This window comes from Anas platyrhynchos, chromosome 7, assembly GCF_047663525.1.
Source record: "Anas platyrhynchos isolate ZD024472 breed Pekin duck chromosome 7, IASCAAS_PekinDuck_T2T, whole genome shotgun sequence".
Taxonomy (NCBI): domain Eukaryota; kingdom Metazoa; phylum Chordata; class Aves; order Anseriformes; family Anatidae; genus Anas; species Anas platyrhynchos.
In genome coordinates, this window is record NC_092593.1 from 35,053,148 (window position 1) to 35,068,702 (window position 15,555).

The window sequence follows — 15,555 nt, forward strand, 5'->3', positions numbered from 1 at the left end:
TAAGTGCACAGTCCAATCTCTTCTTAAATTCAGACAGGCTCGGTGCAGTGACCACTTCCCTGGGGAGCCTGTTCCAGTGTGCAACCACCCTCTCTGTGAAGAACCCCCTCCTGATATCAAGCCTAAATTTCCCCTGCCTCAGCTTAACCCCGTTCCCGCGGGTCCTGTCGGTGGTATGTTTTATAACCACCTACCATCAGAAAATACATGCCATTAGTGAAATTGCAGCCTACAAAATTTCTGTTGTTAAATTCAGGGAAACCAGAATTTAATATGTAAGGAATCACAAGAATAATTTTAAATAGCAACAACATAATCATTTTATAAAAACATAATCAGATTACAGCAAAAATAATTTCTTGTAAATACCACAACTGAGTCTTCACTAGCCATAACAACAGCAGGGCCCTGGTTTAGTTTCTAATCATCACATTTGACCATTTTTTACTGTGGAATACTAGTTCAGAAGTTAATAACTGTCCCTCATTCTAAATCATTTACTGGCTGTGTAATTTTAAATGACAATTGTTAAATAATTGGTGATAAAATACTGCTGGATAAAAAGAGATTATTCAATTTCCTTGGCGTGCTTTTCCTGTTGTCTTTTATATTTAAAAAAAAATAAGTACGCAGGGCCACAAAAAAAAAAAAAAAAAAAAGACTAATCCTCCAACAAGACAATTTGGCCTTCATGAACTGCGAGTTCAGGCTGAGGCTTTTATAAAACAGAGTTGTGGGGGAGAGCAAAGCCAAATACAAGTTTTCCTTCAAACAAGAAGGGTAGTTAGGTACCTCAAGGGTAAATAGAAACAATTTTTTTCTGCATGAAACAATCTGACGACATTGGCATGATAAGCATACACTTAATGTGGAATGTCTAATATTTTAAATTGTGGTGACTAATTGTGATATGGTCCTAAAGTGCTGGCTTAGTTTGTAATACAGCCATGACTGTACAGAATTAATATTTTGTCTCAAGGCTGCTGCAAAGGACTTATAGGAAGAAATAATGTGGATGGAAATTTGACAAGCCATAGGCAGTTATATGAGTACCAGCAACAGCAACAAAAAGTCACCCTTAGCTGTATTCCTAGATGGTCTTCAAAACTAGACATGTCAAATGTGAGAGGTATCCACTACATTTCTCTCTACAGCATAAGAAAAAGGTAACCATTTCAAGTCATTTTCTAAAAGGAAAGAAGCCTATTTAAATATGGTACAACAAGCACATTTTTCTCTCATCTGCTTTCTCATGATTGCTTGTGACGAAATTAAAATACTATGCACAATGGTATCCAGTACAGAAATTTGACCCAACTTAGTGAATTTCAATTAATTGAAGGTACAATTAACAACAGCCTTACAATGCTAAGAGAATCCAAGAACCTCTCTAGTCCTAAGTCACACTTCTGATATTTTTTTCAACAAAAATCTCTGACTGCCGAGTTTTTATTTATCCATCAATACCAAATCACTTGGTAGAGATGTTTTTTTCCATACAGAAACCATCTCTAAGGCCAAGGAAAACAACTAGGGCAATCCAAAATTTTGTAAACTTTGCAAATTAACTGTGGCTGAAGAGAGCTGTGCACAGGAGAGAGTAACATCAGCTTACAACGCTATTCATCATGTTTCTACTCCATTTGCACAGGAAGACAAAGCCAAAGTTTACCACCTGCATGTTCTTTTCCCTCAAAATTGAACTTTTCCAGAGGTCCTAAAGCAGAGCTTAAGGGGAATAATCTTGGTATCTAATACTTTGATTAGAACTTTCAGAAAGCATGCAAAGCAGAAGCCATTATAGAAAGTGAACAATTTTGCTAGAGCTAGATGCGAAATTCTGAGCATCCCCTGGTTCGTTAAGAACCCAGTCTGGTTTCAGCACAGTTGCATGCTTAGTTCCACTTCCAAATTTCCCTGAAAAAAAAAAATCAAGTACAGAAGTAGTACATATAGAGTGCATATAACATTGTGATTTAGTTATGAGAGTTTTTTGTGTTTCTGTGAACTCTTACCAAGAGCATCCCCTTCTTCGCCATCGTCTGAGTCATCAGTCGCATGTCCAGCAATACAGACAAACAGCATGAAAAAGGTTAAAGGTAAGAACGATCCCCTCTTTCTTCCTTTCATCTTTCCTGAATAACATATAAATGACAATATACACTTCAATCAAATTTCTTGAGTGCTCTGCAAAAGTCTTTAGCAGGGTAGAAAATAGGTTTATGGGTAGATAAACAGAGAGCTTTGGAAATAATGTAAGATACTTTAGTACAATTATATTATAAGCACAATGAAGAACACGACAAGATTTTTAGTTGCTTTCAGCTGATTTCAAGTCTCCCATCCCATCTCCAGTACATACTAGAGACATTGACATTTTTTTTATTTAAAACCACAATTTTAAATCGCCTCCCAGAATACATAATGATATACAATATAATACTTTGTACTTCTAAATACATTTTTAATGTCCTTATTTCTAGTTCTTCAAAATAAGTTTTACTCATCTGCAGACCATGGATTCATTGCCAAAAGCGCAATATTATATTTTTAACAAATATTTCATCAATTTATAGCTATCAAGTTCCTGGAAGCTGCAGTTCACTGTAGTCAGTGAACTTTTTTTGCAACATGGGTTTTAATAGTATTAAATAGTATTTTGTATTTTGCAGATCCCCTTAATATTGAATTCCTTGGTTAATAAGTGCAGAGCTATTCTTTTCCACATGGGATCAGTGCAGCCATAGTTATTCACACAAAGAAAATTATTCCACAGAAGCCAGCATGTTCAAGTTATGCTGAAAATAAGGTTGTGCACGCACATATTGGAGAGCACCTTAGGAAAACTTTTGCTTTAATTATTCAGAAATACATCTTTTCAAATTAATTAACAGTTCACTAGGAAACCCTGAATTCTAACCAGAAAATAGGCTCAATATCTCCTTTAGCTACTGACAGATGTCCCCTTTTCTTAAAGTATGATACCAAACTTTGGCTAAGCTAATTAACATCAATTTCATAAAAATCTAAAGGACTAGGAAGTTCCTTGCCTTCAGGCACTGTTCTATCTTTATTGGTTTTGTCTACTTGTCTATGAAGATAAGTGATGAGGGCAGGAGGGTCTGCGGGAAGAGCCTGCCACCTGACTTTAGATATAGTTGTATAGTAAGAGTTGTATCTTCAACATCAAACCAGAGCCAGAATTTTCACTCCTGATTTGAGAAAGTTTCATTTTTTTCCTCCTGTTTCAATTTTTTCCTACAGTGTTTTCCTAACTTACAGTATCTGTAGGAAAATAAATAAATAAATAAATAAATAAATGTGTGTTCCCTACAGCATTGCTAAAAGACAAGAAAGAAAACATAGCACTATACTATGGACTCAACAGTTCATTCTGACGTGTCAGACAAGATTTAATCACATTCATTAATGCTACTGTCTGCACTACCTTGTGTACCCCATCTGGCTATCTGTCTTACTACTTTGTCATTCTGTCTATAAGTCTCTTATTTAGGTGTGATAATTATGTGCATTAATTATTTCCTTTTTCTAATGCTCCCAACAGTTGTTCTGATGTTATCTCACCAATGGGCTTTAAAAAATAATACACTGTTAGAAGAAGAGTCTTTACTGAAATGCTCACTGCTATCCACTCAATACTTTTGAGCACTGGGCCTAACATTAGCATTAACAAGCTATCTTTTTAAGTTGTTCTCAGCATTTCATTTTATTATTTTTTCAGATAATTTTCAGTTTTCTAGTAAACCAAACAGCAGAGACTCCCTCTCCAACAGTTAGAGCAAAAGTAACTGTTCAAGACCAAGGGCAACAGCCAACCTTCACATTACTGTCATGTTTTCAGGAAGACTGATAAGATTCTCTGTGTGTGCTGGAATTAAATGCCTGAATGTCCACAGAGATGCATCTGTTTGTATACTGCCTTGCAAAAATAATGTTTGAGACTTCAGACACTAGAAATAAGCCACATACATAATAAGCAAAATTTTTAACATATTGAAATAATACCACATATCATAAATCCAAAACAGACCAACAGAGCATCTGAAAAAAAAAGTTTTATTGACTGTATTTCTGCACAAAGTCAACAGATTTGAGAGTATTCCTTTTTAGTTTCCATAGGCCAGTATGATTTCCAGAAACAACACCTCTTATGATACATTTGGCCTAACACTAAATTTTCATCCATGCAAAGTTTTGTAGCACAAGGTCTTAAAAGATTTTTATTTATTTTTTATCACAAGTTTAGACAAATTAGAGCAAATCTTTTTATTCACTATTTGATAAAAAGTACAGCCATGCTTTAAAGAGAAACAAAAAAAGCTCCTTACGAGATAATGTGAAGTTGTCTAAGATTCTCTTTATAATTTGTGAGACATCTGAGTTAATTAGTTTGACACTAACTAAACTAATATAAATCCACAACTAAGACACAACTGTATGGGGAAAAATATTAAGGAAAATTTTCAAAGAGCTGTATAAGTACTCAGCATTATAATGTAAATAAAGGTGGTGATAGTTTGATACCATTTAAAGCTGGATAAAAGCTGAAATAACCATCAGCTATTCAGATTTGATACTCATATAGTTATAAAAGAAACTGAAGAGTCTGAAATGCTTTGCATGACTATTCTGGGTTCATAGGAATGAAAAATTACAGAACAAACTTTCAATTTTAGTTTTTAAAATGACATGGGAAAGGGGAATTTTCTAAGTACTTTCTTTTCCTTACAAGCCTTAATTGGTAATATTTGACATGGTTTTGACCCTTCATAAAGGGATTTGGAAATTACCCACGGCCTCAATTGCCTATGGATTAATTCCAAGTTTGCCCCGTGGCTCTCATTTTCTGAATTTCTCATTCTCTGTATCTGAGTTTTTTCAAACATGATGGCAACATTTGCACTTATTCAGGAAGATTTTACTTTCATTTACTTATAGATCATTCAGGTTTCAGCCTCGGTTCCTTCTTCCAGCAATCTGCACAGTATAGACTTTAGACTGCAAAATTTAGTAAATTCATTTTTATTGTCATCCTATATTCCCAAAACTTTGTTCCCAGTTAGAAGGAAAATATAGGAAAATCATCATGAAATGGAAGTCCACAATAAATGTTTCATTTGAAAATGAGTCTTTAAAATAAAATTTTGTACTTTTTTTTTTTTGGCATTTTAAAATAAAATTTTGTACAGCTACCACGTGTAATTGCTACTGTGCGATTACAAGGATAAATGACTGCGTTTGTACAGAGATCAAAATTCTGACTGGGGTACAGTATTTCTGTTCTTCAACTTAACAGCTGTATTCCCTGAAAAGAGGATGTTGTGGAAAGTCAGACTCATCGATGCTTGGCCAATTTTACAAGACAAAAAAATTTAGACTAACTGTATATCTGCTTTATTGCAAAGTCTACAGACCAAACATAATTGCCTCTTTTCTGGCTAGCCTTCCCACAGGGTTGTGCATTCCCAGAGTACAGTGTCAGGTATGGGTAGAAATGGGATGAAGGAGGTGCAGGTGTTACTACTGAAATGATTAAATCTTTAAATCCTTTAATTCCTTAAGGAAGAGTAAAATCCAAGATCAAAGTAAACTTGGCTGTGCTTTTTCAATTAAAAAAACTCAGCCATCTAGAAAAGTCCAAGTTCTCCGATTTAATGTTCTGTTGCTCTGTAACAGAATTTTAAGGCTGTAAGCTTTAATTGATATATTTAATTGATATTGATTTTTTATTATTATGATATTGGTTTTATTTCTTTTTCTTTTTTTTTTTTTTTAATACATTGGGAGGGTTATTACATTTATATGAAAGGTAAAATTCAAATTACTTTAACAATGACATTCATCTCAGTAAAGTATAAAAGAACTTGTGTAAAGCACTGCAAGTTATGGGAAATATTGGAAATGCTTTGAGCATAAATAATTTATGTTAAATGGTCTGATCATATAGACCCAAAAAAATTGAAAATCTCTGGGAGTAAATATAATCCCTTACTCCAGAAAGGGTTCTAATTTAGGAGAGCAAAGGATCATTAAGGAGCATTAATAGTGGCTTTTCTATATGTCAAAATGTCATTAATGTATATTTCATAAATACCTAAAAAACATTTCCTTAGGAGCTGACACTCTGCTTCTCCCAAATTAACTAGCTTTTAGATATATAAAAAAATATTAAAAAAAAAAAAAAAAAAAAAAAAAAAAAAAAAAAAACTATAAACAGAAAATGTTTCAGTTGCCTGACAAGGGAATCAAAGGTCTATGGGTGGTAGCTGGCAATGACTCACTGATTTAATTAAATACTTTGACTTGTGAGTAATGCCACTAGCTTCCCTAAAGCTGGAATATAGGTAGAAAAAGCAGACCAAAAGCAATCAAAGAAGTTCCCAGTACCAGACCCTTATTACCTGCTCTTATAACTGGGTCTTTTTAATCCTGCCACCTAAACACAGAAATATTAGGAGGCTCCCTAGATTTTTTGCTAAAAGCAGATATTTACAGCCATTGGAGTCAGACCTTTTATCTGTATGTTTACTTAGTCTGTTCTGCAGCAATTTCTGTAGTTACCAGAATGTTTAGAAACAAACGTTTCTTCAGCACAGTATTTATCTCTAACCAGCAAACTGGAAAAGGCAAAATAAAAGCTAGCATTTCCGCAGTAGCCAGAAACAGCTTCAGAAAATGGCACAAAGTGACATTGTAATGAGTGTAAAAGTGACTCATTCACACTGACAGCCCAGGAAATGGAAGGAGAAAAAAAAAAAAAAAAAAGAAAAAAAAAGGATAAAAAGGATACAGTAAATGGAGGAATAAAAGGTTAAATTAGCACAGCCTGAAATTAAAGAAAGTCTAATTAGACAGCATTACAGTGCCTCTGATATGAAATCAGACCTTTATTAGCTCAATGTACTTCTCGGGTATTATATTTGCCCTACAGTATCAAGTACCACCTACTAGGACGTATATGACAGAATTTATTGGATTCAACCTGTAGAATTGTCTCCCAGCTGGCTGAGTCAGTGAGTTGCCTGAAAGTATTTTACTACACATGCTGTGTTACAGCTTTTTGAAACATCATGTTTGCTCACTTACTGTGGAGAAGTAAGAACAATGAAGAAAGTATGAATCCTATCATATCATTTATCAATTCTAAAAGTGTGTCCCTTTAAATTAAAAGGCAAGGCAAGGGCAACACAAGATAAATGTTTATGGAACTCAGCTTGATTCACTAAAGTAAGGGACAGATGACTAATATTTGACTGTTGAAGTCATGCATCCTTGACATATCCATTTTTCCCAACACTACAAGCATTACCCAAGTCATATCATGAAAAGCAGAAAAAGGTGCTACAGAAATAAGACAAATTCTACTCTTTTTTTTTTTTTCATGAGACCACCAGAAATAAGAGAAAATTCTGTTTTTCCCAGATTATTTTCTGACTAAAATAAAGAGGAACATTTTTTCCCCCCAAGACAAACTAATAATCCTTTTGTGCATGTTTACTTCAGAAGACTGAGTGTTGTTTGTAAGACAGCTTCTATGCCACTGTAAAATATGTGCCAATTGTTAAATGTAGCATAGATAATTTATGATCAACTCCATCAATGCCATGTGCTAGAAAAGAAATCAACTGTGCAACACTTAAAACAACAGCAGACAAAGAGAGATGCCTGGGGAGTAAAGGAACACCAGGAATGAGACTGTACTCTCTCCAATTACCAAAGACTACTATAGCAAACTTCTCATTGTAGCTGGGAGAAGACCTATGGTTTTGGAAGATTCTGTGGAAAATAATTGCATATTTATAACTTCTGTATTTGCTTAATCATCCTTGAAGATGTAATAGAAAAACACACTGCTGTTATAATTAATTTATAAAAGAATATGATGCTCTAAAACATTGAGAGGTGGTCTCCACTGTTAGGTTCTGCCTAGAAAGCTGTATTAAAAAGTGGAAGCTGTATTAAAAAGTGGAACTACAATCTCACTCCCAGTGTTGTACCAACCACTCCTACAGCAATTCTGGTGCAACTGCAAAAGCAAAATCTCTGCACTTTCTTGAAGCAGCTATATCTTTCCATGATTCATTATCGTATACTCATGATGTACATGTGTGGCAACCTTCTCCTGGATCTTGTGCTTTTGCACAAATAGCTCTCTGCTCCTCTGGTGATGTAACAGCTTGATGTCACTTCTCTAACTGCTGACACTCAGCCAAATGCCATCCCTGCCTGTTCTTGAGAACCTATACACTCCTGGAGTCAGCCTAAATACTATTTTATTTTAACCCTGTACTATATTTAGTTATGCATCCAAATCAGACCTAGAATGCTTCACCCTTCCGAAAGCATGGGAGGTGAAGGTGGGGTGTGGGATGCTAAGGCTCAGAAGACCTCAGAGGTTTTTGAATCTGTTTATAAAGGAATAGGCATATGGAATCAAAGTGTGGTAGCAGGTGAAGCTGTTTTTAAAATATTTAAATGCATTAAAACAGAAGAAGGACTCAAAACTTGTACTCCAGGCCACATGCAAGCAAACTGTTCTTACTAGGAACTAGACAGGACTTGGACCTGTGCCTTTAACCAGAAGGAACTGTCACTGCCAATAAAGAAACTTATAGACCTCATAAAAAAGTAAATATTGCAGAGAGTATCTACAGAATGCCAGGACATATATTTGAGATGCATCTGCATCCTAACCGAGAAAACACTTGCTTAGCTCAAGAAACATGTCAATAAGATTGACCAACATGCCACTGTCTTGGGTGGACTGGTACTAAAGGTCTTTTTGAATTTTAATATTTTCCCTCTCCTAGTTTCTGCTTTTTAGAACACTGTCCACATTGCAGTCAGCATGAGTGCAACAGCTGAGCCACCTTCCCAGTCTTCCCAAACTAGACTCCTGCTAAGACTTATTTCCTCAGCCACAAGCTGATCTGGCAACAGAAAGCAGAACCATTTCAAAAACAAGACTAAAGCAACACATTTTATTTCAATTCAGCAGTGAGAGGGACTGTTTCTCCACCACTCTGGGAGTATTAGCTTGACAAAGAGTTTTCTTTGTTCAAAATTATGCTGAAACAATATGCGGTCTCCATTTAGGTAACATTTCATATGCAGAAACACTGAAAAAGCACCATGGCAGCTGTACTACACTAACATATCAAACAATCCTTGTAAAAATAAAAAATCCGCTTACTACACAGTGTCTGGTGTGTCTTGCAAAGATATAAAATGCAACTCAAGGTAAAAACTGCCCCTATCACAGCTGTTATAGCTGTTACCAAGGCAAAGTGTCCTTTGTCAAGACAAATTCTTCTTCCCTTCCTGTTGCATGAAGCAGGTAGACGGCTCTCTCAGCAGGATATCATTAATGCATCTCCCGAGCTTATTATATAAATATATACAATTCACGTGATTTGAGATGATAACCTCTCAAGTTAGGACAATACATATACTACATATAAATACAGTCAGGGTCTGTATTTAGTCTTGACATTCCACCTGCCTGTTTCCTTCCTCTCACAGACTTGTGGCAGAGTATTCCCAGAAACTGGATGAGGGGAACTGTAAGAGGTCATCGGGCACCAAGTCTTTTTATGTATATATAAAAAGAGGATATTTACACTGTGGCTCAGAAACTTGTGCTATGTATCAGTCCCAGAGTCAGTACCAGTCTGACCTTCAAAGTGACTTCAATGCAAAGCCTTGCAGTCTCCAGGCAACTTATCAGAAAGTAGGCAGTCTAACGTGGATCATCAGCTAGCAAACATTAGTAACTGAAAACATGAGTTATAAAAATTCCCACCCTTCAATTTACCTCCCTAATAGTCCGTATCTGTCCTAAGACCAGGGACTCCACCAGATTATTCTAAAGCTTCAAATCACCTTTTTGTTATGAAAGAGGATTTTGGTTGGTTACCTTTCATCATTCGACATGAAGGTTGACTTGCTGCTGCACTATTCCAGCATCTTAAATTTCCAAGTGAAAATTGGGTAGTGAAATGAAAATTGGGAAGTTAAAATTTAGAAAAAACAAAGGACTTCATTAGCTTTTATGCTAAAAAGCTGCTTGGCCTGATATCACTGTTCCAGATTTAAACTTTCACTTTGGTTCTGTTTGCATTAAAGTTGCAAATGATGCTTTGCAAACACATTTTACAAATTAACTGAAAATAAAACCTTGTTATGTTTTAAAAGAAAAATCAATCAATTAATTAATAAGGCTACCACCTGAATACCCTTCTTTTTTTCACATAACTATGGATCTCTCTTGACCTTTCACTTTCCTTTGTTGACTCCTTTTGCCTGTGCTTAAAAACAGTTTTTAATTTCCCCAACTTAGTGCCAGGATCTATTCCCTTCTACTCATCTCACACCTGGCTCTGGGTACTGCTGCCATCATGCTTCCACTCACCTTTTCTTGTCACACAGCTCCAGACCTGACTTCATCTCCTCCCCCGAGTTCTTCCCCGGTGGTTCAGTCTGGGCCCAACATCATCTAAGAGCTGGGAACTGGGAGAATGGGCTGAGAATGCATCCTACAGAAGGCATGCCTTGGCGGAGGTAGCCTGCTAGAAACTTGCTCAACTCTATGGCAGTGTAGAGCAGACCACTTGATGCAAAGTTCAAGTTATTTACAAACCCTAAAATTAAGAGTTACTTTTTGAACAGCTGTACTTACCTCTTTCACAGGAACACAGGATTTGTCTACACCAAATTGCATAGCTACTAAAGACACCTTGAGGGAATGGCTAATGATTTTCTAGCTACTTGCTCTAACCACAGAGAAAAAAAAAAGAAAAAAAAAGTACATGGCACATGACCCAACTTTATGAGCTCACCATAAAGGACATACTGAGTACATTACTTGAATTTCTGTTTCCACCTCATAGAAGGCTGATTTAAACAGAAATAAATAATGAGCCAGTTCTTTATTTAGGTGTGGCAATGACATCTATGTGACATGCCATATCTGAGGTAAATCTCCATTCATCATATACAGCCCTGTCCACATTGTGAGATAGTTTGCAATAATGAAAAGAAATATTAGTTTGTTCTCCCCAAAATTATTATTATTATATTAATGTGGACTAATCCAAATCACTAGTTTCCATTATTTCATAAATCTGAAAACAAAAATAACCAAAAATCTATCACTACCACATACCCAACCCTGCACTAATTCTCCCCTTTGATAACAAGGGAAGATGTACCCAAACTGGTAAGTGAAAACTAGGTTAATGTTACATTTAATGTAAAATATAGTCCAACGCCTCAGAAAACTATGCAGGAAAGATGTATACAGGCATCATAAAATGGTGCACAGTGTTTAGGTTTGGACAAAAAATAATTGGTGGTAGCAAAATCATAGGTCAAGTAATTCTATTTTCAAGTAGGGAATGCCTTCATCATTCTAATAGTACCTACCCTCAGAGCACAGAAGCAACAAACAAAACAGACAAGCAGCAATTTTAGTTGTGCTTTTGGGAACTAGCATGGCAGTCTCAGCAGCAAACAACAGGATTAGAAAGCCTCCAACCTCTTCTTTCAGTAGTTTGGACTGAAAAAATACAGTGGATGTTTCCAAATCTCAGCTCTCCTCACACAGAAACAAACTGTCCTGTAGTTAGCGGTTAGCTAGCCTACCCCAACCCTCTTCTCTAATGGACAGTCATTTCAGTGCTGTGTATTTGTCTTCAACTCAGTTGCGTGCATTTCCACCCTGTACACACTACAGAACCATAAGCACTCTACTGCACTGAAGTAAAGCTACCACTTATTGAAAATGTAACAGGCGGGCAGGCACAGGAGGAAGCTACCTGCCGCAGCAGTGTCTCATGACTGATTTTGACCATACCTGACTATTAACATTGTGAAACCTCATAATTGTAAGTCACATTTTACACACATACCAAACATCAAAGTGCTAGTTACCTTGCTTTGCCAAGCAAGTTTAGCTCACCCTCTGTTTCCCGTGTCAATACACCAAATAGATTTCAACTGCAATGGCTGTGCATGCTCTGGACCATTGCACTGGTAATGCTGCAATTACCACCAATGGGAATACCCGCAGACTGAAACAGCCTCAGATTATCACTCTGCACATACTTAAAACCAACACAAAATAACACTGCCACGGAGAGGAAAGGGTCACAGTCTCTTGTGAATCTTCCAACACCTAACTGGGAGGAGAGGAGATGGGGAGATGAAGATGGAAACGTGATTGAAAACAACAAAACAAAACAAAAACAAAACAAAAACAAAAAAAAAAAACAGAAACAAAAACAAACAAACAAACAAAAACAACAACAAAAACAACAACAACAAAATGCCAATAAGAGTCAATCAATGGAAAAGTAGAAAATGTTTACAGAAAAACACTAATAAGTTTATACGGACCTTCCTGTCAAGTTCATAAAAAACTGTACCAGCACCAGCTAAATATTTCCTTCATATACTTGTATGCCTAATTTGCTTGCTGCAGTTGCTACCTTTAATATTATTGTTTTAAAATCGCTTCTTTTGAAATGCTCTGTTTTCCGGAAGAAGGTTGGTGTCCTTTCTCTGTCCAGCACTCATCTTGGTTCACCATGTTCAAATGTCTACTTTTTTTTTTTTTTTTTTTTCTCTAAATAGTAGATCAAATTAACTAGGTAACTTCAGTAATGCATGCCACATTATCAGGGAAAGTGACAACAATACTAAGGAAGTAAAATGAACAGCTGATTGACTAAAAATTAATGTATTTTGCTGTGCAGTAACTATAATAGGAATGGAATCGTATGACTCCCCATATGGCTTTGCTCCATTCTATCCCCGGGACAGTCTCTCCCATACTCCAAGTTTCATAAGAGAAACACATAGAAGTCAGTAGTTTGTCTTTTTTATTTTTTAAAGAGCAATTTTACCAGGTTCAAGCATGACGACCTTTAAAATTTAGATCCCATTTTCAATCCTCACCAAAACCCTCTGTCCAGTTTTGGTTTCTTTAGGAACTGTTAGTATCTCCCAGTTTTCAAAAAGATAATGTGACTATTCAAAATTTAGCCCAAACAAAGAGCATTGGAATTAGACAAAATCTAAACAGTGTGCTCCAAAATTGTAATGTGCATGATTCATGCTGTTCTTGAGGCCCATAAGCTCTACCAATGTGGGTTTTTTTTTTTTTTGTTTTGTTTTTGTTTTTTAAATATATTTTCTTGTGTTTTTAATTTTAAAATTTCTCTTCTTGTTTCTGCACCCATGCTCTGACTTCCTCTGGCAGACGTTCTCAGCACATGCTGAATGCACACCAAAAACCATAAACCAAAACCACAATACTTGCAAAGCACTTCAAGAAGCTACCACTTTATTTTAAAACACAGAAGAGAGTTACTGCCAGAATCATCTTCTTAAAGAAAATGTAGGTTCTAGAACAGCTTCCCAGAATGGAAGAGACAACAGCAGTTCCTCTTTTTGTCCAAAGGAAATTTGATATCCACGTTTCCAGAAACTACTCTCATTCCATTGCTATATGTTGATATCTCTGAGAACAGTCTGTGCTCTCTCCACTAGGATAATTTAAGGTCCACAGAGTCACAAGAGTAATATAAAAGCCATTGGTAACCCTGTACTGAACAGAGAACAAACTGGATGCTAATATTTGTGCCTGTTTATGCATTTAACATGGAAGGGTTATTACAGAAATGTCCTTGAAGCTAGATCTAGAATCCACTAATTCTTCTCTGACTGTGGGTCTGGTCTAGCTAGAGGTGAGATATCCAGCTCTCTAGAGACTCTGTATATGTTTTCTAAAAGCCTATTTGGAAGCTTTTTCTTCTACACCTTTGCTTTGTTTCCTAGCCACATTATATCCTGGACAACTTTTCCTCCAGTCTCTTAAAATTTCCTCTCTGACAGAAATTTGGCCTCTGTTTTTGGTACATTCTGTGTCATGGCACTTCACACCTGACATCCGGCTCTTAAATAGTTAACATCAATTCAGGAGTTTTGACCATTAGACTTCCAACATTAACTCTGCAATGAGATTAAGGAGGATAAATTCAGTGCCATTAATTGTTCAAACTCTCCTGCGACAAGAAGACCATAAAACTTCAGTTTAAAGTTATTCTGCATTTAGCTAGATGAGTTAAAATTCAGTTTTAATTAACAATATTAGTTAGTGCGGGCATTGCACTGCAAGGCTAAATGCACTTTGAAGATGAAATAACTTACACTGACAGCTGAAATTCATTTTATCTCCAAATTGCAAACTGTACAGTTCACAAAGTAAAGACAAACAAAGATTACTGAAATTCTATTTCAAGTACAGTTAGTGATTCCTTACCATAGAAGTTATATATATTTTTTTAAAAGATATAGATTTACCAAGCAATGGTGTATATGATTACTTTTTAAATTAATCCTTTAAAGTGGGACGTTTGACAGGAAAAAAAACTAGAGCAGCATATATTTTAATCATCTTCAGCTCCTTAATACTATTCTAACTGCATACATTTCATCCAAAGTAAGCTGGTTAATGATTACAGTTTTCAAATGCAGCTCAAACAACAGGCCAAATTAATTTACTGTGGACATAGATGCTTGCTACCTTCACATCTGATCACAAACTCTGTCCCGATAGAATTAAAGAATGAGCAGAAGATGGCAAAGGGAAAAGGCCAACAATTTTCCCCAAGTAGGTTCCCAGCAATTATGAAAACACGCCTTTGCTGTTCATATCTATACTGGCAGCTTGGATTTCCTGTCTTTGCATCTGTCTATAAGGCATTCAGGAAGGAAGGTTTATATCTTTACATGTTTTCCATGAAGTACTTTGATGACTAATTTCTAGAGTACTGAGTCACACTGACCTTTCACGTACTCCCCCCATCTAAATTGTTTGAGTTTTCCCTACTCCACTTTTCCCATTGTTACATGCCTTTTCCTCATTTAAGAGTATTTAAATCTTCTAGAACAGCTATTTATATTTTCCTTTATTTTATTTTATTTTAATGCAGAGTGGTATCATTGTTTTTCATTGAAGAGTTACAGAAGATGAAGCTCATGCAGATTCTTACAAGTAAAATATTACATAAGTCACTGATAGTTTTCTGCTTTTTTTTTTTTTTTTTTTTAATTGGCACCAAGGTCTGCAAGCCCCATTCACTACCCTCTTTATTGCTCAGATGTTTTAGTACTTATGAATTTCCATATACATTATGAGTCAAATTGATTTGTATTAACATCAGCTTAATTTGACTCTTAAAATATTCTTGTACTTCTCCAAGTATTAATTGCTTCCAGTGTTACATACCTTAGTAGGATTTGAAATAGCCTGGCAGGCAACTCTGCCTGAATCAAACCTCCCTTGAAGTTACTGTAGCAGAGGAATTGTTTGAATAAACAGAAGCTTCAGTTCCTGCCCACCCCCCAAACTCCAGCTAATGATCAAAATGAATATATTCGCTTTTTGAATGGCTTTCTTTCAAAGATATTGAACTGCCTTGGTGTTAACAATACCTTAGCCTCACATTCTGACAACCAAAGATTAGTTGT

At 35.9% G+C, this 15,555-nt stretch overlaps 1 protein-coding gene across 10 annotated transcripts in view; it reads right to left on the minus strand.

Moving 5' to 3' along the window:
• TFPI (tissue factor pathway inhibitor) overlaps window positions 1-15,555 on the minus strand; it is a 75,605-nt gene that overhangs the window by 24,848 nt on the left and 35,202 nt on the right. For 6 of the 10 annotated variants that reach the window (XM_038181885.2, XM_072041295.1, XM_038181884.2 and 3 more), the window contains one exon: window positions 2,016-2,135. The exons of 3 other annotated variants lie outside the window; for them this stretch is intronic. In XM_038181885.2, the coding sequence (XP_038037813.1) occupies window positions 2,016-2,130 (115 nt within the window). In that variant the 5' untranslated portion in view covers window positions 2,131-2,135. Of the gene's footprint in view, window positions 1-2,015; window positions 2,136-15,313; window positions 15,335-15,555 lie in introns of those variants that run through there. One more of the 10 variants, XM_038181886.2, reaches the window with a different exon arrangement.